General features: G+C 61.1%; 3 protein-coding genes across 3 annotated transcripts; all 3 read right to left on the reverse strand.

Moving 5' to 3' along the window:
* Positions 1–4,551: 4,551 nt before the first annotated feature.
* On the reverse strand, positions 4,552–7,568 carry LOC147598856 (uncharacterized). Its single transcript, XM_086759996.1, has 7 exons — positions 7,513–7,568; positions 6,918–7,067; positions 6,569–6,723; positions 6,205–6,349; positions 5,949–6,086; positions 5,568–5,744; positions 4,552–4,971 (listed from the first exon to the last, which is right to left on the reverse strand). The coding sequence occupies exons 2-7, from the start codon at positions 7,002–7,004 to the stop codon at positions 4,762–4,764; spliced, it is 912 nt and encodes a 303-aa protein (XP_086616122.1). The 5' UTR covers positions 7,005–7,067; positions 7,513–7,568; the 3' UTR covers positions 4,552–4,761.
* Positions 7,569–14,073: 6,505 nt separating this feature from the next.
* Positions 14,074–17,090, reverse strand: LOC147598857 (uncharacterized). Its single transcript, XM_086759971.1, has 7 exons — positions 17,035–17,090; positions 16,440–16,589; positions 16,091–16,245; positions 15,727–15,871; positions 15,471–15,608; positions 15,090–15,266; positions 14,074–14,493 (listed from the first exon to the last, which is right to left on the reverse strand). Exons 2-7 carry the CDS (start codon positions 16,524–16,526, stop codon positions 14,284–14,286), a joined length of 912 nt encoding a protein of 303 aa, XP_086616097.1. The 5' UTR covers positions 16,527–16,589; positions 17,035–17,090; the 3' UTR covers positions 14,074–14,283.
* A 379-nt stretch (positions 17,091–17,469) lies between these two features.
* On the reverse strand, positions 17,470–20,605 carry LOC147598858 (maestro heat-like repeat family member 5). The gene is made up of 9 exons (XM_086760110.1): positions 20,514–20,605; positions 20,074–20,192; positions 19,485–19,564; positions 19,155–19,280; positions 18,937–19,016; positions 18,701–18,821; positions 18,284–18,373; positions 17,970–18,074; positions 17,470–17,751 (listed from the first exon to the last, which is right to left on the reverse strand). The coding sequence occupies exons 1-9, from the start codon at positions 20,603–20,605 to the stop codon at positions 17,470–17,472; spliced, it is 1,095 nt and encodes a 364-aa protein (XP_086616236.1).
* Positions 20,606–21,950: the final 1,345 nt, after the last annotated feature.

Below are 21,950 nucleotides of genomic sequence, written 5' to 3' on the forward strand. Positions count from 1 at the left end.
TGCCAGCACCCAGTGCCACCAGACCCTGGCCCTGCCCAGGCACTGTCCCCACAGGATGCCCGTGCTGGCCAGGCCCTTCCGCAGAGCCGTGGGGTTTCCCCTCACCTGGATCTTCTCTGCCAGCTGGTATCTGTGGCAGAAGACATCCAGGCCCTGACACAAGTCGTGCTGCTTGGCGGTTCGGCACAGGACGCAGATGCATTTAAGGAACTTCATCTTCAGGCGCTCCTCCTGGCAGGCGGGGACAGAGACAGAGAGATGGGGAGCGTGAGAGGGGACACACACGGCCGGCGGGACCGGAGCAGTGGGGGTGCAGTGCCATGCGGGAGAGCTGGGAGAAGCAGCCCTGCCCAGCCAGCACAGCTCCAGCAGCCCGGCAGCAGAGCCCCTGTCAGCAGAGGCCGGCGCTGGCACAGGTGAAATGGCCACGGTTACCTGCTGGGGGCTGCTGGCAAAGGCCTGGATGAAGTCCACAGTTGCCTGTTCCACGGCGTAGACAGGCAACCAGCTGTCATCTAAGGAAGGAGGAGAGCAGGGAGGGTGTGGAGAGGGGCCGGGGCCAGGAGAGAGCAGAGGCAGGAAATCTGCCCTGCGTCCAGCCCCTGCCCACTCCCTTGGCACAGTGTTCCTGTGCGTGCCAGGGCTGGAGGGTGCCCGGCAGACGGGCTGCCATGCTGGAGCACGGCGCGGCGGGGAAAGCCCCCAGTGCCCTGCGCTGAGGAACTCTCTTGCAGGTGGGCAGGAAAGGTCCCTGTCCCACAGGAGGGCTGCCTGCTGCCAGCCCAGCTGCCTCTGGCTGCCTGTGTCCGGAGCAGGAGCTGGGTCCCCTCTGCTCTCTCCCTCTTTGGGAGAGGCTGTGCTGGGGCCAGCTGCCAGCCCTGAGCATCCCTGTCATTCAGGCGGAATCGTGCCCCCGCCCGCGGGACCCCTGCTGCCCACGTGCCGGGAAACGTGACGCTGGCGTGGAGCAGGGTGCGCTGGCTGGCCCCAGCCCTGCCCCGACCAAGATGGCCCCTCACTGACCAATCTGCAGCGGCTCCACCATCGACACCTCGTTGGGCTCCCACGGAGAGCTGCTCTCCTGGGACGTCTGGCCTCCCTCCCAGGCCACACTGGGGCAGCTGGGGGGCCTCTCTGCCATCCTGCGGGATGGAGAAAAGGAGTAGGAGTGGGGATGTGGGGGAAGGTTTGGAGAAAGGCCTCGGTGCTGCGGGCTTCTGCCGGGGCCAGCAGGGTAAGACGTGGGCTCCTCGCGGGCTCCTCGCCAGCTCCGTGCTGCTGCCCTGTCCCGTTGCTGTCCTGCTGGACACTGAGGGCGAGGGGGGCACAGCCGTGCTGACCGTATACGGTGGGGTGGGGTGTCGGAATGGGGAGGTCACAATAGACCCCACTGTGACACGCTGCCTGGGCCGGGAGCGGCAGGGTTCCATGGGGTGCAGCGGGCTGGCTCAGCCCTGGGCACCTGAGTGCTCTCAGGGTGCCCCCGGCCCACCCTTTGCCCTCACGTCCCCCCGGGACCTCCCTGTTGCCCTCTGCGCTGTCGCAGAGCCCCATGTTCAGACACCCCGGCGTGCCCACACGGCATCTCTTTGCTTTTGGTGTGCTGCAGAGCCCTGCCTCTCCCCCTCAACACCATTAAAGACTGAAAAATCACTCCAGCTTAACAGAAATCCTGCTTTTGGTCGCTTCCCTCTTCTCTTCCCCCTCCCCCACCAAAGAGGAAGAGCTCCTGCAGAAAAGGGGAAAAGGAGAATGAAACTTCTTCCCCTGAGTTTGCCCTCTGAGGACTGGGAAGATCCCGGAAATGGAGATTCCAGTCTCCCCGGATTTCTCCTCTGTCTGGCTTGTGACCATGGTGGAGACCGGCCCCTCACAATCAGAGCCCTTCCCCGGCCCTGACCATCTCTTCCAGCACTGGCCCACCCAGGACCCCTCCTGGGGCCTTGTGTTAGTTTTCTGTAGTGGGGCGGGGGGCGGGGGCGCGGGTTGGGGGCTGCGTTGGCAGTTTCTGTAAGAAGCTGCTAGAAGTTGTTTCCCCTTTGTCCGGCGTGCTCGGCCGGGCCCAGGGCTGATCCGCTGCTGGCCAAGGCCGAGCCAATTCATAGCACAATGTTCCTGGATAACGCCTCTGCGATAAGGTATTTAAGAAGCGGAAAACAGAAAAAAAGTAGAGAAGATGTGAAGCAGCTGAGCGGGGTCAGAGAGGGGGAGGCGCGAGCCTTGAGGGCCTTGCGGCCCTCACCCTCTGGCCTCCCGCCGGGTGGCCGACCGGGCCGGACTCGGCCCGGCGCGGCTGCAAGGAGTGGAGAGGAGATGAGATGTGAAGAGAATCTGAGAGGCGTCTGCCTGCCTGTTGTGAAGGATTTCTGGTGAAAGAAATCCTGGTGGGAGCTGTAGAGTGGGGCAGTTGAATTCTGAGGGATCCAGTCCTACCGCAGGGAGAACTGGAAGCCAACAAGATCAGGCAGAACAGGGAGTGGTTTAAGCCACCCACCCCTCCCCAACGAGCGGTAGGGGAACAAACCGGGGATGAGGTTGGGGGTGTGGTAGAGGAATGGATAAAATAACTGCAATAGGAGAGAGATTGGGAAAAATCAGTGTGCAAAGTGTAAAGAAGAAAGGCCCTGGAAAAACGAATGTCCCTATTCTGAAGAAAAATCAAGACCGGCAGCACAGCAGATGCCTTTGTCAGACGTATGAAGAGGACGGGGGAGAATTCCCCAGCAGAAGCCCTGGTTACAATCCAGCTGGGGACCCAAACCCCGGATTTTCTAGTTGATGCTGGAGCTACCTATTCAGTTACTTGTAGAGGAAAATGGAGTAAAAAGCATGTAGACATTATTGGTGCCACAGGGAAAGCTGAAAAGAAATTTTTCTTTCTTTCACCCTTTAACTTTTACGGTGTGCGAACAATGGGGAATTTGCCAATTTTTATACAGAGCAGAGTGTCCTGTTCCCTTACTGGGGCAAGATTTATTGAGCAAATCAGAAGCACAAATTAGTTTTAAAAACGGTGAAATTCAGTTAAATATTCCTGAATGAAAAGCAAGCCAGAGGGAAAGAGTGAATATTCTTCCTCGCTGTGTTCACTAGTTGACCTCTCACTCACTTCAGCTCCTGATTAGTGCGCTCAGCTCAGGTAGAGCACTTAGCAAGGCACAACTATTTCACAACTAAGCATTTCCTAAGACGACGTGCCTATTGCTACGTGTCTTGTTATAAACGCCTTCAAACTGTCGAGATAGCCAGGGTACGAGTGGAGCCACCACTGTCTGGTACATGTAGAGTAGATAGCAGCACTATCTGGATATTTGATTTTTCCATCCCCTCTGTAACAGTGGGGTGACCAGAGCAGGGACCAGCCTTCCTGTGCCCTGGCCTCGCTGGGTGTCTCTCACACATCTGAAGGACGCCGTGGGTTTCGGCCTGTTGTTCCAGCTTTATTAAAATACAGCCACTTCCCCAAGAAGGCTGCACCTCTGCCTGGCTTAGCAGCAGCAGCAGCAGCAGAGTGCTCGCAGGGTGCGTCCTGATCTTGGCTTCTTCTTTGGAGACTTGAGGATGAGGATGGTCTGAGCTGCCAGGGATGAGATGGAGGGCTTGTGGTCTTTCACCAAGTTCTCAAGGGCTGCGCCAGAGAGAAACAGAGCTGAGATGAACGCCCGCGTCTGCAGAGACCCCCAGGCATCCCCTCCAGACCGTGCTCTCTACTCACCACTGCAGATCGCCCACACCATCTCTGGGCTTTGGTCCCTCAGGGGTGGCACGGCAAGCCCTAGGCACAGAGCTTTGTCAGACCTGCCGCTCCCCAGCGTGCTCCCCACAGCACAGTCCCCGTCCCTGCCAGCTGGGCTGCATGGCTGCCTCCCCCTCATCAGGGTTGACCCCAGGGAAGACCACCAGCCAAGGGGGCTGGGAGCAAGCAAGGCAGCCCCCAAGCCCACCTGCGCGGGCAGGGCTGGGAGAGGGAGGCCAAGGGCCTGCGCGGGACCGCTGGGGCCCTGGCAGCCACAGGGCTGCTCCTTGCTGCCAGTGCAGCAGCAGGGACTGGGGCCAGGCTGCCAAGAGAGGGACCCCGGGGGCTGCGGCTCACCGAGGAACCTGACGGCTGTCTCTCGCAAGGTGGCCTGAGCATCCTCCAGGTACGGCAGGCTCTGACGACAGTAGTCTTCAGCCCTGCTCCAGTCCCGCGCCAGCTGCAGGGAGCACAAGGGCATGGGCATGTCGCAGCCCCTCCCCACTTGGGCGGAGCAGTGCCTCCTCCCACACTCCCCCCAGGTTCCACCCCCCCCTGCCCACTCCCCCCAGCCCCGGGTGCTGAGAGCCCACCAGCCTGCATTGTGCAGGGAGGGGAGAGGGCCGTGGAGAAGAGCCCTTGGGGGCTCTGCTCCTGAGGACAGGGACCAAGGATGCAGCTCCAGGCTGCGGACTCCGGGCTGGAGCCAGGCAGGCGAGGCACAGCTGCAGAGCCCGCACCCCAGACACGGGGGGCAGCCCTCGTCCAGCCTGGGCCCAGGGGCTTGGGGGCTGTGCTCACCAAGCACTCTCCGATCCTCCATGTCTGCTGGGTCTGCAGCAGGTGGCTGAGTTCTTGCCACTTGAGCAGCTCTGCTGCAGCAAGGAGGGCTTCCCCGGAGACCTGCAGAGCAGCAGAAGCTGGGAGATGGCACCATGGTCTGGGGAAGGAGACCTGGCGTCCCTCTCCCCTTGGCTTTGTTCCTGGGGTGGTCCTGCCCTTAGGAAGCTGGGACGTGCCCCGCCTCAAACATCTGGGGGTCTCTTCCCTGCATCCCTGCTTAGCTTGGAAATCTGTACCTTGGCCACGCTCTGCACTTGGTCACTCATGTGGAAGAAGAGTGGGAGCAGGCCCATTCGCACTGGCACCTTCACCTGGCTCTTGTTCTTCCCCACCACAGCCTTCATGAGGTTTCCAAAGAGGCTGATGGAGAGCTCTCTCAGCTGGCTGAACTCCTGGTAGGGAGAAGCGCAGCAGCACTTCAGCAACACTAGCTCTCTGCCCACGGTGAGCAGAAACGTTAGCATGGCTGGGGTCAGGGGAGATGCGCCGGGGTCGGCTTCTGCACACCGGCATTGCGCGCCAAACCCGCAGCCACAGCTGAATGGCCCCGGGCTCGAGAAAGACCTCTCAGGAGAGTTCCTTCAGGCAGTGGCTGTGCCTCCAAGCGCTCCCCCAGCCACCCAGCACTCCCCGCCAGCTGCACCAGCCTTGCTAGGGAAGAGCTCCCCACAGCCGGGCTGAGCAGGAGGTCCCCGGCAACACCTCCGTGGCACGCACCACTGGCTCCTCCTCAGCCCCTTTGCCGCGGAGTCTGCGGAGAACACGTGGTCCTGCCCGGCAGCGCAGCTCGGGGAGCCCTCGGGGCTCTGAGCGCAGCTGCCAGGGAGAAGCTGGGCTGGGCTGCAGAACCCAGAAGCCATCCCACAAGAGCCCGGGGCAGAGAGGACAGAAGGCCCTGCTTGGAGTGCTGCCTGCAGGGCTGGGCTGCAGGACAGCCATCATTGCCCCGTGCCCCTCCGTGGGGCTCAAGCTCCCACATCAGCCTTACATGGTCAAAGAGGGGCAGGAGCTTCTCCACCAGCTGCACAGCGATGGGGCTGGCCTCCTCCTTCCTCAGGCGACCCATCACATTTTGGAAGACCACCAGGGCCTTCCTCTTGATATCTTTGTTGCCGCCCTGCAGGACCTCCGTCATGTCTGGCAGGAGGACCTGCATTTTCCTTGCCTGTGTGAAAAAGAGAGTCACCATTCCTCTGAAAAGGTCTGCACCTGGAAAGCTCCCCAGGCAGCCACAGGGCCCACCACGGCAGGGAGGGCAATTGGAGCAGTCACCCCACCGCCTGACTGCCAGCCAAGGCCAAGCCACCGCCTTACCCACTGCCCCAGCCCCGGGCTGCCAACACGGCTCCCGTCATGACGCCCTGCTCACCATGTCAGCTCTCTCTGACAGTGTGACGAGGCCTGTGAGCACCAGCGAGAGCATCCCCGCGTTTGAACTCCTCAGAAACCTCTCGACTTTGTACATTGGCTCAAACACCTCATCTTCCAAATTACGGGAGGCCAGCAGCTGAAAGAAACCCAGCAGTCAGTGGCCGGCAGAGCTGGGGAGGCTCCCCGTGCCATGCAGCTCCTGGTTCCCACGGTCAGGGAGCACAAGGGCACCAAGGCTTTTTCTGGTAACTCACAGCCAAGGAAAGGAGGGAGGTTTGATCTGAGTAGGTGCAGAAGAATGTGTTCTGCGGGTCCTGGAGTTGGATGAACAGCTCCTTCAAAACGTTCTCCAAGGTCTCAGGTAAGGAGAAGATCACCTCCCACATGGCCAGGGCAGTGCTGCAAGACAGAGCGCTCTGTCAGCTGGGCTGCCTCGGCCACAGCAGCACGGCCCGGGACAGCCCCGCGGGACACAGACCCTGCCCCTCGGCTGGGATGCCCTGGGCAGCAGGAGAGGGCTGAGGTGGCGGTGTTCTCGGTGGGGCTGGCAGCCGGAGAGTCCCCGAACCCCTCTGCCCACAGGGAACAAGCCCTCAGGGTGCTTGTCAGGGCCAGTACCTGTCTCCTCGCGGAGCGATCTTCAGCATGGTGCTGACTGCCTCCCCAGGGCGCTTTCTAGCTATCAGGAGAAGCAGTGACTCCACGCTCTGCTGGGCTGGTGCCGTGCTGATCTCTTCCAGGTTTTCGTGGATGCAGCTCAGGATTGCTGGCACCTGGAGGGGACACAGGTGAGGATGGTGCTGCCACTGGGGTGCAGCCCTTTCCTCACCTGCCCTTCCCATCCCTCTCTGCTGCCTTCACGTGTCTTCTGGTGCCCGATACAGCTGGGTTTGGGAGGGAGGGACGGAGGGAGCAAGAAGGCCTGACAGGGCTCAAGGGCAGGGCAATCCAGCCACCGGCCACTTACATCCATCTGCGACAAGTCAGGGTCTGCCATGACCTCATCCAGCATCTTTGTTGCCACCTCCTTGTCAAAGATGCTGCAGTCTGTCATGGCCTCGATGATGACGAGGACGATGTCTGTCCTCTCTGAAGGTCTGAGGTATATTAAAAAGGCCTATGGGAGGAAGGCAGGGAGCGAAGTCACGTCACCGCCAGCGCCCTGAGGGTGCTGTGGAGCTGGGCAGCGCGAGCAGCCGTGGCGAGAGATGCCCGGCAGTGCTGGCGGCAGTGCTGGCAGGAAAGCTGGCAGCAGGGGCTGCAGTCACTGCGCGGGGCAGGACGAGAAGAGAGGGCCCCCTGGTGAGGGAGGAGAGTTGGGCTGAGGGGCACAGTGTGCTGGCCCTCCAGAGAACCAGGGCTTGCTGGTGGCCAGGAGGGCTGGAGCTGCTGCTGGGACACTGCAGTGCAGCCCTGGCATCGTCCCTGCTCGGGGACAGCAGGAACCCTCTCCCCGGGAACAGTGAGGCTACGCCAGGCCTGCTGAGTCTGGGTGCCTTTGCTCACACAAGTGCCCTGCCGACGCCACGGAGAAGTGTCCCAGCAAGGGGGAAGCTCATTACCGTGCCTCTGCTGGTGGCCACAGACGGAGAGGAGGTGGTCTGGTGTTCCCAGCAGAGCTGCTGTGCTTTCTCCTTTGGCCTTGACCTGCCTAAACAGCGGGAGAAACACAGAAGAGTCAATAAGACACAGCAGCTTTGCCAGCAAGCTCCCCAAAGCACCCAGAGATCTGCTTGCAGGACACAAGCGGTCAAGGAGATTTCTGGAGGGCGTCAGGAACAGCTTCTTGCTACAAACCCTGGAGGGAGCAGGTGGGGTGATGCACAGATGCACCTGCTCTTTGCTAACAGGGAAGACATGGCTTTGGGACATGGCAATCAAGAGCTGCTTTGGTGGCGTTCAAGATACTGAAAGGAGGGAGGAAGGAGAGCAGGAGACAGCAGATCCTGGACTTCAGGAGAGCACTCAGCTTCTGCAGCAGAATGACAGAATGAAGCTACGGGAAGCAGCTGTGAGGGGCAAAGGAGGAGAGGGAGAGAAGCCAACCCAATGGCAGATGTCTGTGTGCGGTGGGATGCAGCCCACCACAACTTCTCTTACTTTCTTGATTTTTCAGGAATGTATAGAGGTAACAGAGAGCCTCTGATGCTGGACGCTTTGTCACATCCTCCGAAGACCAGAAAAGGAAGAGCCGTCCCAGCAGCTGCCCCAGGACTGGGATCTGGATCTCTCTGTAGCTGACGGGGCCGTCTATTCCTCTGCCAAAGTGGTGCCAGGCCTGTGTGCGGGAGGCAGAACAGCAGCAGGGTTGAGGGCAGGCAGCTGGTGCCAAAGCCCTGGACACACCCTGGGGTGAGCCAGGGCTTCGCAGGGCCACGCCGGCCACAGCTCCCAAAGCAGCGACATGGGTGACAACCCCGCATGGGGAGAGCTGCAGGCTGCTCTGGTGTGCAGTGAGGGGGAGACGGCCTGGCTGGAGGGTGCCTGGCTCCTTACCTCCAGCGAGGAATGCCTGCTCAGCAAACAGCTCAGTGAGCTAATCCTCTCCACAGCCCTCTCCCGCACCTCTGCTCTCTCAGAGTCGGTGAAGTTCAGCAGCATCTGGGGTGAGGTGAGAGAAGCTGCTGGTGAGCCCCGGCAGCAGACACCCGCTCCAGCACAAGCAGCGCGGGCTCAGCTCCTGAGCTGGACTCGCACAGTCCATGGCGGCTTCCTCAGCTCTCGAGCAAAGGTGCGGGCCGTCCACTCAGGAGTGGACAATCCCTTCCCTGCAGGGTGAGGAACAGCCCCGCTCTTTGCACGTGCCAGACCTGGAAGATACTCTGCAGCTGCTCGCTGACTCTGCAGGCGGGAGCGCTGAGCACCAATGTCCACAGCATCTCGTCCACGGCAATCAGGGTCTGCAAGGAAGACAGAGTTGTGGCAGTGCCGCCTGCTGTCCCTCTCACCCCAGGAGACGAATGTGAACTCGTAGAGCCAAGGGAGGCCTCCTGCACTGCATCGCAGTGGCCGGGGGGGGGAGACCCAGGGACAGGCAATCTGCTGCAGGCAGAGCAGCCTGCGGCGCGGGACGTGGCCAGGCTTAGGGGAAGGGGACGAAAGGCTGAGGGTGGGAAAGCAAAGCCGAGACCCTGCCCTGCCTTGGCTCTCTGCTCATATCGCAGCACGGTGTGGCCAGGGAGCAGCCCAGAGGGGCTGGGGGCTCCTGTAGCTCACCCAGCACTTACCTGAGGGTAGAGAAAAATGCCCAGGCCACGGATTTTGGCGTTTGGTGGAAGGAAGAAGACACTGGAGAAGCAGGCTCGTAGGAGGCTGCTCTTTTTGCTCTCCAGCAGAATCCCCACTGAGCTGCAAAGAGGGAGAGGGGCCACTCAGACGGTGGTGTTGGGAGCAGAGCCTCAAGGCCTCGTGTAGGTGGACACGGACCTCTGGGACAGGGTCCCCAGGAGGGATGGGCAGGTACCTCAATGCGGCAATGGCACCCATGGCTTTCTGCCGCATGGCCGTTTGCATTTTGTCCCTGGGCTCCTCTTCCAGCAGCACCTGCAGAGCACAACTGGAATGGGCCCTGGCAGCTGCCAGCACCCAGTGCCACCAGACCCTGGCCCTGCCCAGGCACTGTCCCCACAGGATGCCCGTGCTGGCCAGGCCCTTCCGCAGAGCCGTGGGGTTTCCCCTCACCTGGATCTTCTCTGCCAGCTGGTATCTGTGGCAGAAGACATCCAGGCCCTGACACAAGTCGTGCTGCTTGGCGGTTCGGCACAGGACGCAGATGCATTTAAGGAACTTCATCTTCAGGCGCTCCTCCTGGCAGGCGGGGACAGAGACAGAGAGATGGGGAGCGTGAGAGGGGACACACACGGCCGGCGGGACCGGAGCAGTGGGGGTGCAGTGCCATGCGGGAGAGCTGGGAGAAGCAGCCCTGCCCAGCCAGCACAGCTCCAGCAGCCCGGCAGCAGAGCCCCTGTCAGCAGAGGCCGGCGCTGGCACAGGTGAAATGGCCACGGTTACCTGCTGGGGGCTGCTGGCAAAGGCCTGGATGAAGTCCACAGTTGCCTGTTCCACGGCGTAGACAGGCAACCAGCTGTCATCTAAGGAAGGAGGAGAGCAGGGAGGGTGTGGAGAGGGGCCGGGGCCAGGAGAGAGCAGAGGCAGGAAATCTGCCCTGCGTCCAGCCCCTGCCCACTCCCTTGGCACAGTGTTCCTGTGCGTGCCAGGGCTGGAGGGTGCCCGGCAGACGGGCTGCCATGCTGGAGCACGGCGCGGCGGGGAAAGCCCCCAGTGCCCTGCGCTGAGGAACTCTCTTGCAGGTGGGCAGGAAAGGTCCCTGTCCCACAGGAGGGCTGCCTGCTGCCAGCCCAGCTGCCTCTGGCTGCCTGTGTCCGGAGCAGGAGCTGGGTCCCCTCTGCTCTCTCCCTCTTTGGGAGAGGCTGTGCTGGGGCCAGCTGCCAGCCCTGAGCATCCCTGTCATTCAGGCGGAATCGTGCCCCCCGCCCGCGGGACCCCTGCTGCCCACGTGCCGGGAAACGTGACGCTGGCGTGGAGCAGGGTGCGCTGGCTGGCCCCAGCCCTGCCCCGACCAAGATGGCCCCTCACTGACCAATCTGCAGCGGCTCCACCATCGACACCTCGTTGGGCTCCCACGGAGAGCTGCTCTCCTGGGACGTCTGGCCTCCCTCCCAGGCCACACTGGGGCAGCTGGGGGGCCTCTCTGCCATCCTGCGGGATGGAGGAAAGGAGTAGGAGTGGGGATGTGGGGGAAGGTTTGGAGAAAGGCCTCGGTGCTGCGGGCTTCTGCCGGGGCCAGCAGGGTAAGACGTGGGCTCCTCGCGGGCTCCTCGCCAGCTCCGTGCTGCTGCCCTGTCCCGTTGCTGTCCTGCTGGACACTGAGGGCGAGGGGGGGCACAGCCGTGCTGACCGTATACGGTGGGGTGGGGTGTCGGAATGGGGAGGTCACAATAGACCCCACTGTGACACGCTGCCTGGGCCGGGAGCGGCAGGGTTCCATGGGGTGCAGCGGGCTGGCTCAGCCCTGGGCACCTGAGTGCTCTCAGGGTGCCCCCGGTCCACCCTTTGCCCTCACGTCCCCCCGGGACCTCCCTGTTGCCCTCTGCGCTGTCGCAGAGCCCCATGTTCAGACACCCCGGCGTGCCCACACGGCATCTCTTTGCTTTTGGTGCGCTGCAGAGCCCTGCCTCTCCCCCTCAACACCATTAAAGACTGAAAAATCACTCCAGCTTAACAGAAATCCTGCTTTTGGTCGCTTCCCTCTTCTCTTCCCCCTCCCCCACCAAAGAGGAAGAGCTCCTGCAGAAAAGGGGAAAAGGAGAATGAAACTTCTTCCCCTGAGTTTGCCCTCTGAGGACTGGGAAGATCCCGGAAATGGAGATTCCAGTCTCCCCGGATTTCTCCTCTGTCTGGCTTGTGACCATGGTGGAGACCGGCCCCTCACAATCAGAGCCCTTCCCCGGCCCTGACCATCTCTTCCAGCACTGGCCCACCCAGGACCCCTCCTGGGGCCTTGTGTTAGTTTTCTGTAGTGGGGCGGGGGGCAGGGGCGCGGGTTGGGGGCTGCGTTGGCAGTTTCTGTAAGAAGCTGCTAGAAGTTGTTTCCCCTTTGTCCGGCGTGCTCGGCCGGGCCCAGGGCTGATCCGCTGCTGGCCAAGGCCGAGCCAATTCATAGCACAATGTTCCTGGATAACGCCTCTGCGATAAGGTATTTAAGAAGCGGAAAACAGAAAAAAAGTAGAGAAGATGTGAAGCAGCTGAGCGGGGTCAGAGAGGGGGAGGCACGAGCCTTGTGGGCCTTGCGGCCCTCACCCTCTGGCCTCCCGCCGGGTGGCCGACCGGGCCGGACTCGGCCCGGCGCGGCTGCAAGGAGTGGAGAGGAGATGAGATGTGAAGAGAATCTGAGAGGCGTCTGCCTGCCTGTTGTGAAGGATTTCTGGTGAAAGAAATCCTGGTGGGAGCTGTAGAGTGGGGCAGTTGAATTCTGAGGGATCCAGTCCTACCGCAGGGAGAACTGGAAGCCAACAAGATCAGGCAGAACAGGGAGTGGTTTAAGCCACCCACCCCTCCCCAACGAGCGGTAGGGGAACAAACCAGGGATGAGGTTGGGGGTGTGGTAGAGGAATGGATAAAATAACTGCAATAGGAGAGAGATTGGGAAAAATCAGTGTGCAAAGTGTAAAGAAGAAAGGCACTGGAAAAACGAATGTCCCTATTCTGAAGAAAAATCAAGACCGGCAGCACAGCAGATGCCTTTGTCAGACGTATGAAGAGGACGGGGGAGAATTCCCCAGCAGAAGCCCTGGTTACAATCCAGCTGGGGACCCAAACCCCGGATTTTCTAGTTGATGCTGGAGCTACCTATTCAGTTACTTGTAGAGGAAAATGGAGTAAAAAGCATGTAGACATTATTGGTGCCACAGGGAAAGCTGAAAAGAAATTTTTCTTTCTTTCACCCTTTAACTTTTACGGTGTGCGAACAATGGGGAATTTGCCAATTTTTATACAGAGCAGAGTGTCCTGTTCCCTTACTGGGGCAAGATTTATTGAGCAAATCGGAAGCACAAATTAGTTTTAAAAACGGTGAAATTCAGTTAAATATTCCTGAATGAAAAGCAAGCCAGAGGGAAAGAGTGAATATTCTTCCTCGCTGTGTTCACTAGTTGACCTCTCGCTCACTTCAGCTCCTGATTAGTGCGCTCAGCTCAGGTAGAGCACTTAGCAAGGCACAACTATTTCACAACTAAGCATTTCCTAAGACGACGTGCCTATTGCTACGTGTCTTGTTATAAACGCCTTCAAACTGTCGAGATAGCCAGGGTACGAGTGGAGCCACCACTGTCTGGTACATGTAGAGTAGATAGCAGCACTATCTGGATATTTGATTTTTCCATCCCCTCTGTAACAGTGGGGTGACCAGAGCAGGGACCAGCCTTCCTGTGCCCTGGCCTCGCTGGGTGTCTCTCACACATCTGAAGGACGCCGTGGGTTTCGGCCTGTTGTTCCAGCTTTATTAAAATACAGCCACTTCCCCAAGAAGGCTGCACCTCTGCCTGGCTTAGCAGCAGCAGCAGAGTGCTCGCAGGGTGCGTCCTGATCTTGGCTTCTTCTTTGGAGACTTGAGGATGAGGATGGTCTGAGCTGCCAGGGATGAGATGGAGGGCTTGTGGTCTTTCACCAAGTTCTCAAGGGCTGCGCCAGAGAGAAACAGAGCTGAGATGAACGCCCGCGTCTGCAGAGACCCCCAGGCATCCCCTCCAGACCGTGCTCTCTACTCACCACTGCAGATCGCCCACACCATCTCTGGGCTTTGGTCCCTCAGGGGTGGCACGGCAAGCCCTAGGCACAGAGCTTTGTCAGACCTGCCGCTCCCCAGCGTGCTCCCCACAGCACAGTCCCCGTCCCTGCCAGCTGGGCTGCATGGCTGCCTCCCCCTCATCAGGGTTGACCCCAGGGAAGACCACCAGCCAAGGGGGCTGGGAGCAAGCAAGGCAGCCCCCAAGCCCACCTGCGCGGGCAGGGCTGGGAGAGGGAGGCCAAGGGCCTGCGCGGGACCGCTGGGGCTCTGGCAGCCACAGGGCTGCTCCTCGCTGCCAGTGCAGCAGCAGGGACTGGGGCCAGGCTGCCAAGAGAGGGACCCCGGGGGCTGCGGCTCACCGAGGAACCTGACGGCTGTCTCTCGCAAGGTGGCCTGAGCATCCTCCAGGTACGGCAGGCTCTGACGACAGTAGTCTTCAGCCCTGCTCCTGTCCCGCGCCAGCTGCAGGGAGCACAAGGGCATGGGCATGTCGCAGCCCCTCCCCACTTGGGCGGAGCAGTGCCTCCTCCCACACTCCCCCCAGGTTCCACCCCCCCCTGCCCACTCCCCCCAGCCCCGGGTGCTGAGAGCCCACCATCCTGCATTGTGCAGGGAGGGGAGAGGGCCGTGGAGAAGAGCCCTTGGGGGCTCTGCTCCTGAGGACAGGGACCAAGGATGCAGCTCCAGGCTGCGGACTCCGGGCTGGAGCCAGGCAGGCGAGGCACAGCTGCAGAGCCCGCACCCCAGACACGGGGGGCAGCCCTCGTCCAGCCTGGGCCCAGGGGCTTGGGGGCTGTGCTCACCAAGCACTCTCCGATCCTCCATGTCTGCTGGGTCTGCAGCAGGTGGCTGAGTTCTTGCCACTTGAGCAGCTCTGCTGCAGCAAGGAGGGCTTCCCCGGAGACCTGCAGAGCAGCAGAAGCTGGGAGATGGCACCATGGTCTGGGGAAGGAGACCTGGCGTCCCTCTCCCCTTGGCTTTGTTCCTGGGGTGGTCCTGCCCTTAGGAAGCTGGGACGTGCCCCGCCTCAAACATCTGGGGGTCTCTTCCCTGCATCCCTGCTTAGCTTGGAAATCTGTACCTTGGCCACGCTCTGCACTTGGTCACTCATGTGGAAGAAGAGTGGGAGCAGGCCCATTCGCACTGGCACCTTCACCTGGCTCTTGTTCTTCCCCACCACAGCCTTCATGAGGTTTCCAAAGAGGCTGATGGAGAGCTCTCTCAGCTGGCTGAACTCCTGGTAGGGAGAAGCGCAGCAGCACTTCAGCAACACTAGCTCTCTGCCCACGGTGAGCAGAAACGTTAGCATGGCTGGTGTCAGGGGAGATGCGCCGGGGTCGGCTTCTGCACACCGGCATTGCGCGCCAAACCCGCAGCCACAGCTGAATGGCCCCGGGCTCGAGAAAGACCTCTCAAGAGAGTTCCTTCAGGCAGTGGCTGTGCCTCCAAGCGCTCCCCCAGCCACCCAGCACTCCCCGCCAGCTGCACCAGCCTTGCTAGGGAAGAGCTCCCCACAGCCGGGCTGAGCAGGAGGTCCCCGGCAACACCTCCGTGGCACGCACCACTGGCTCCTCCTCAGCCCCTTTGCCGCGGAGTCTGCGGAGAACACGTGGTCCTGCCCGGCAGCCCAGCTCGGGGAGCCCTCGGGGCTCTGAGCGCAGCTGCCAGGGAGAAGCTGGGCTGGGCTGCAGAACCCAGAAGCCATCCCACAAGAGCCCGGGGCAGAGAGGACAGAAGGCCCTGCTTGGAGTGCTGCCTGCAGGGCTGGGCTGCAGGACAGCCATCATTGCCCCGTGCCCCTCTGTGGGGCTCAAGCTCCCACATCAGCCTTACATGGTCAAAGAGGGGCAGGAGCTTCTCCACCAGCTGCACAGCGATGGGGCTGGCCTCCTCCTTCCTCAGGCGACCCATCACATTTTGGAAGACCACCAGGGCCTTCCTCTTGATATCTTTGTTGCCGCCCTGCAGGACCTCCGTCATGTCTGGCAGGAGGACCTGCATTTTCCTTGCCTGTGTGAAAAAGAGAGTCACCATTCCTCTGAAAAGGTCTGCACCTGGAAAGCTCCCCAGGCAGCCACAGGGCCCACCACGGCAGGGAGGGCAATTGGAGCAGTCACCCCACCGCCTGACTGCCAGCCAAGGCCAAGCCACCGCCTTACCCACTGCCCCAGCCCCCGGCTGCCAACACGGCTCCCGTCATGACGCCCTGCTCACCATGTCAGCTCTCTCTGACAGTGTGACGAGGCCTGTGAGCACCAGCGAGAGCATCCCCGCGTTTGAACTCCTCAGAAACCTCTCGACTTTGTACATTGGCTCAAACACCTCATCTTCCAAATTACGGGAGGCCAGCAGCTGAAAGAAACCCAGCAGTCAGTGGCCGGCAGAGCTGGGGAGGCTCCCCGTGCCATGCAGCTCCTGGTTCCCACGGTCAGGGAGCACAAGGGCACCAAGGCTTTTTCTGGTAACTCACAGCCAAGGAAAGGAGGGAGGTTTGATCTGAGTAGGTGCAGAAGAATGTGTTCTGCGGGTCCTGGAGTTGGATGAACAGCTCCTTCAAAACGTTCTCCAAGGTCTCGGGTAAGGAGAAGATCACCTCCCACATGGCCAGGGCAGTGCTGCAAGACAGAGCGCTCTGTCAGCTGGGCTGCCTCGGCCACAGCAGCACGGCCCGGGACAGCCCCGCGGGACACAGACCCTGCCCCTCGGCTGGGATGCCCTGGGCAGCAGGAGAGGGCTGAGGTGGCGGTGTTCTCGGTGGGGCTGGCAGCCGGAGAGTCCCCGAACCCCTCTGCCCACAGGGAACAAGCCCTCAGGGTGCTTGTCAGGGCCAGTACCTGTCTCCTCGCGGAGCGATCTTCAGCATGGTGCTGACTGCCTCCCCAGGGCGCTTTCTAGCTATCAGGAGAAGCAGTGACTCCACGCTCTGCTGGGCTGGTGCCGTGCTGATCTCTTCCAGGTTTTCGTGGATGCAGCTCAGGATTGCTGGCACCTGGAGGGGACACAGGTGAGGATGGTGCTGCCACTGGGGTGCAGCCCTTTCCTCACCTGCCCTTCCCATCCCTCTCTGCTGCCTTCACGTGTCTTCTGGTGCCCGATACAGCTGGGTTTGGGAGGGAGGGACGGAGGGAGCAAGAAGGCCTGACAGGGCTCAAGGGCAGGGCAATCCAGCCACCGGCCACTTACATCCATCTGCGACAAGTCAGGGTCTGCCATGACCTCATCCAGCATCTTTGTTGCCACCTCCTTGTCAAAGATGCTGCAGTCTGTCATGGCCTCGATGATGACGAGGACGATGTCTGTCCTCTCTGAAGGTCTGAGGTATATTAAAAAGGCCTATGGGAGGAAGGCAGGGAGCGAAGTCACGTCACCGCCAGCGCCCTGAGGGTGCTGTGGAGCTGGGCAGCGCGAGCAGCCGTGGCGAGAGATGCCCGGCAGTGCTGGCGGCAGTGCTGGCAGGAAAGCTGGCAGCAGGGGCTGCAGTCACTGCGCGGGGCAGGACGAGAAGAGAGGGCCCCCTGGTGAGGGAGGAGAGTTGGGCTGAGGGGCACAGTGTGCTGGCCCTCCAGAGAACCAGGGCTTGCTGGTGGCCAGGAGGGCTGGAGCTGCTGCTGGGACACTGCAGTGCAGCCCTGGCATCGTCCCTGCTCGGGGACAGCAGGAACCCTCTCCCCGGGAACAGTGAGGCTACGCCAGGCCTGCTGAGTCTGGGTGCCTTTGCTCACGCAAGTGCCCTGCCGACGCCACGGAGCAGTGTCCCAGCAAGGGGGAAGCTCATTACCGTGCCTCTGCTGGTGGCCACAGACGGAGAGGAGGTGGTCTGGTGTTCCCAGCAGAGCTGCTGTGCTTTCTCCTTTGGCCTTGACCTGCCTAAACAGCGGGAGAAACACAGAAGAGTCAATAAGACACAGCAGCTTTGCCAGCAAGCTCCCCAAAGCACCCAGAGATCTGCTTGCAGGACACAAGCGGTCAAGGAGATTTCTGGAGGGCGTCAGGAACAGCTTCTTGCTACAAACCCTGGAGGGAGCAGGTGGGGTGATGCACAGATGCACCTGCTCTTTGCTAACAGGGAAGACATGGCTTTGGGACATGGCAATCAAGAGCTGCTTTGGTGGCGTTCAAGATACTGAAAGGAGGGAGGAAGGAGAGCAGGAGACAGCAGATCCTGGACTTCAGGAGAGCACTCAGCTTCTGCAGCAGAATGACAGCTGGGAAGCTACGGGAAGCAGCTGTGAGGGGCAAAGGAGGAGAGGGAGAGAAGCCAACCCAATGGCAGATGTCTGTGTGCGGTGGGATGCAGCCCACCACAACTTCTCTTACTTTCTTGATTTTTCAGGAATGTATAGAGGTAATAGAGAGCCTCTGATGCTGGACGCTTTGTCACATCCTCCGAAGACCAGAAAAGGAAGAGCCGTCCCAGCAGCTGCCCCAGGACTGGGATCTGGATCTCTCTGTAGCTGACGGGGCCATGTATTTCTCTGCCAAAGTGGTGCCAGGCCTGTGTGCGGGAGGCAGAACAGCAGCAGGGTTGAGGGCAGGCAGCTGGTGCCAAAGCCCTGGACACACCCTGGGGTGAGCCAGGGCTTCGCAGGGCCACGCCGGCCACAGCTCCCAAAGCAGCGACATGGGTGACAACCCCGCGTGGGGAGAGCTGCAGGCTGCTCTGGTGTGCAGTGAGGGGGAGACGGCCTGGCTGGAGGGTGCCTGGCTCCTTACCTCCAGCGAGGAATGCCTGCTCAGCAAACAGCTCAGTGAGCTAATCCTCTCCACAGCCCTCTCCCGCACCTCTGCTCTCTCAGAGTCGGTGAAGTTCAGCAGCATCTGGGGTGAGGTGAGAGAAGCTGCTGGTGAGCCCCGGCAGCAGACACCCGCTCCAGCACAAGCAGCGCGGGCTCAGCTCCTGAGCTGGACTCGCACAGTCCATGGCGGCTTCCTCAGCTCTCGAGCAAAGGTGCGGGCCGTCCGCTCAGGAGTGGACAATCCCTTCCCTGCAGGGTGAGGAACAGCCCCGCTCTTTGCACGTGCCAGACCTGGAAGATACTCTGCAGCTGCTCGCTGACTCTGCAGGCGGGAGCGCTGAGCACCAATGTCCACAGCATCTCGTCCACGGCAATCAGGGTCTGCAAGGAAGACAGAGTTGTGGCAGTGCCGCCTGCTGTCCCTCTCACCCCAGGAGACGAATGTGAACTCGTAGAGCCAAGGGAGGCCTCCTGCACTGCATCGCAGTGGCCGGGGGGGGGAGACCCAGGGACAGGCAATCTGCTGCAGGCAGAGCAGCCTGCGGCGCGGGACGTGGCCAGGCTTAGGGGAAGGGGACGAAAGGCTGAGGGTGGGAAAGCAAAGCCGAGACCCTGCCCTGCCTTGGCTCTCTGCTCATATCGCAGCACGGTGTGGCCAGGGAGCAGCCCAGAGGGGCTGGGGGCTCCTGTAGCTCACCCAGCACTTACCTGAGGGTAGAGAAAAATGCCCAGGCCACGGATTTTGGCGTTTGGTGGAAGGAAGAAGACGCTGGAGAAGCAGGCTCGTAGGAGGCTGCTCTTTTTGCTCTCCAGCAGAATCCCCACTGAGCTGCAAAGAGGGAGAGGGGCCACTCAGACGGTGGTGTTGGGAGCAGAGCCTCAAGGCCTCGTGTAGGTGGACACGGACCTCTGGGACAGGGTCCCCAGGAGGGATGGGCAGGTACCTCAATGCGGCAATGGCACCCATGGCTTTCTGCCGCATGGCCGTTTGCATTTTGTCCCTGGGCTCCTCTTCCAGCAGCACCTGCAGAGCACAACTGGGATGGGCCCTGGCAGCTGCCAGCACCCAGTGCCACCAGACCCTGGCCCTGCCCAGGCACTGTCCCCACAGGATGCCCGTGCTGGCCAGGCCCTTCCGCAGAGCCGTGGGGTTTCCCCTCACCTGGATCTTCTCTGCCAGCTGGTATCTGTGGCAGAAGACATCCAGGCCCTGACACAAGTCGTGCTGCTTGGCGGTTCGGCACAGGACGCAGATGCATTTAAGGAACTTCATCTTCAGGCGCTCCTCCTGGCAGGCGGGGACAGAGACAGAGAGATGGGGAGCGTGAGAGGGGACACACACGGCCGGCGGGACCGGAGCAGTGGGGGTGCAGTGCCATGCGGGAGAGCTGGGAGAAGCAGCCCTGCCCAGCCAGCACAGCTCCAGCAGCCCGGCAGCAGAGCCCCTGTCAGCAGAGGCCGGCGCTGGCGCAGGTGAAATGGCCACGGTTACCTGCTGGGGGCTGCTGGCAAAGGCCTGGATGAAGTCCACAGTTGCCTGTTCCACGGCGTAGACAGGCAACCAGCTGTCATCTAAGGAAGGAGGAGAGCAGGGAGGGTGTGGAGAGGGGCCGGGGCCAGGAGAGAGCAGAGGCAGGAAATCTGCCCTGCGTCCAGCCCCTGCCCACTCCCTTGGCACAGTGTTCCTGTGCGTGCCAGGGCTGGAGGGTGCCCGGCAGACGGGCTGCCATGCTGGAGCACGGCACGGCGGGGAAAGCCCCCAGTGCCCTGCGCTGAGGAACTCTCTTGCAGGTGGGCAGGAAAGGTCCCTGTCCCACAGGAGGGCTGCCTGCTGCCAGCCCAGCTGCCTCTGGCTGCCTGTGTCCGGAGCAGGAGCTGGGTCCCCTCTGCTCTCTCCCTCTTTGGGAGAGGCTGTGCTGGGGCCAGCTGCCAGCCCTGAGCATCCCTGTCATTCAGGCGGAATCGTGCCCCCCGCCCGCGGGACCCCTGCTGCCCACGTGCCGGGAAACGTGACGCTGGCGTGGAGCAGGGTGCGCTGGCTGGCCCCAGCCCTGCCCCGACCAAGAGGGTCCCTCACTGACCAATCTGCAGCGGCTCCACCATCGACACCTCGTTGGGCTCCCACGGAGAGCTGCTCTCCTGGGACGTCTTGCCTCCCTCCCAGGCCACACTGGGGCAGCTGGGGGGCCTCTCTGCCATCCTGCGGGATGGAGGAAAGGAGTAGGAGTGGGGATGTGGGGGAAGCTTTGGAGAAAGGCCTCGGCGCTGCGGGCTTCTGCCGGGGCCAGCAGGGTAAGACGTGGGCTCCTCGCGGGCTCCTCGCCAGCTCCGTGCTGCTGCCCTGTCCCGTTGCTGTCCTGCTGGACACTGAGGGCGAGGGGGGGCACAGCCGTGCTGACCGTATACGGTGGGGTGGGGTGTCGGAATGGGGAGGTCACAATAGACCCCACTGTGACACGCTGCCTGGGCCGGGAGCGGCAGGGTTCCATGGGGTGCAGCGGGCTGGCTCAGCCCTGGGCACCTGAGTGCTCTCAGGGTGCCCCCGGTCCACCCTTTGCCCTCACGTCCCCCCGGGACCTCCCTGTTGCCCTCTGCGCTGTCGCAGAGCCCCATGTTCAGACACCCCGGCGTGCCCACACGGCATCTCTTTGCTTTTGGTGCGCTGCAGAGCCCTGCCTCTCCCCCTCAACACCATTAAAGACTGAAAAATCACTCCAGCTTAACAGAAATCCTGCTTTTGGTCGCTTCCCTCTTCTCTTCCCCCTCCCCCACCAAAGAGGAAGAGCTCCTGCAGAAAAGGGGAAAAGGAGAATGAAACTTCTTCCCCTGAGTTTGCCCTCTGAGGACTGGGAAGATCCCAGAAATGGAGATTCCAGTCTCCCCGGATTTCTCCTCCGTCTGGCTTGTGACCATGGTGGAGACCGGCCCCTCACAATCAGAGCCCTTCCCCGGCCCTGACCATCTCTTCCAGCACTGGCCCACCCAGGACCCCTCCTGGGGCCTTGTGTTAGTTTTCTGTAGTGGGGCGGGGGGCGGGGGCGCGGGTTGGGGGCTGCGTTGGCAGTTTCTGTAAGAAGCTGCTAGAAGTTGTTTCCCCTTTGTCCGGCGTGCTCGGCCGGGCCCAGGGCTGATCCGCTGCTGGCCAAGGCCGAGCCAATTCATAGCACAATGTTCCTGGATAACGCCTCTGCGATAAGGTATTTAAGAAGCGGAAAACAGAAAAAAAGTAGAGAAGATGTGAAGCAGCTGAGCGGGGTCAGAGAGGGGGAGGCGCGAGCCTTGAGGGCCTTGCGGCCCTCACCCTCTGGCCTCCCGCCGGGTGGCCGACCGGGCCGGACTCGGCCCGGCGCGGCTGCAAGGAGTGGAGAGGAGATGAGATGTGAAGAGAATCTGAGAGGCGTCTGCCTGCCTGTTGTGAAGGATTTCTGGTGAAAGAAATCCTGGTGGGAGCTGTAGAGTGGGGCAGTTGAATTCTGAGGGATCCAGTCCTACCGCAGGGAGAACTGGAAGCCAACAAGATCAGGCAGAACAGGGAGTGGTTTAAGCCACCCACCCCTCCCCAACGAGCGGTAGGGGAACAAACCAGGGATGAGGTCGGGGGTGTGGTAGAGGAATGGATAAAATAACTGCAATAGGAGAGAGATTGGGAAAAATCAGTGTGCAAAGTGTAAAGAAGAAAGGCACTGGAAAAACGAATGTCCCTATTCTGAAGAAAAATCAAGACCGGCAGCACAGCAGATGCCTTTGTCAGACGTATGAAGAGGACGGGGGAGAATTCCCCAGCAGAAGCCCTGGTTACAATCCAGCTGGGGACCCAAACCCCGGATTTTCTAGTTGATGCTGGAGCTACCTATTCAGTTACTTGTAGAGGAAAATGGAGTAAAAAGCATGTAGACATTATAGGTGCCACAGGGAAAGCTGAAAAGAAATTTTTCTTTCTTTCACCCTTTAACTTTTA

Source organism: Chlamydotis macqueenii, chromosome 15 (genome assembly GCF_036417535.1).
Source record: "Chlamydotis macqueenii isolate bChlMac1 chromosome 15, bChlMac1.mat, whole genome shotgun sequence".
Classification (NCBI taxonomy): domain Eukaryota; kingdom Metazoa; phylum Chordata; class Aves; order Otidiformes; family Otididae; genus Chlamydotis; species Chlamydotis macqueenii.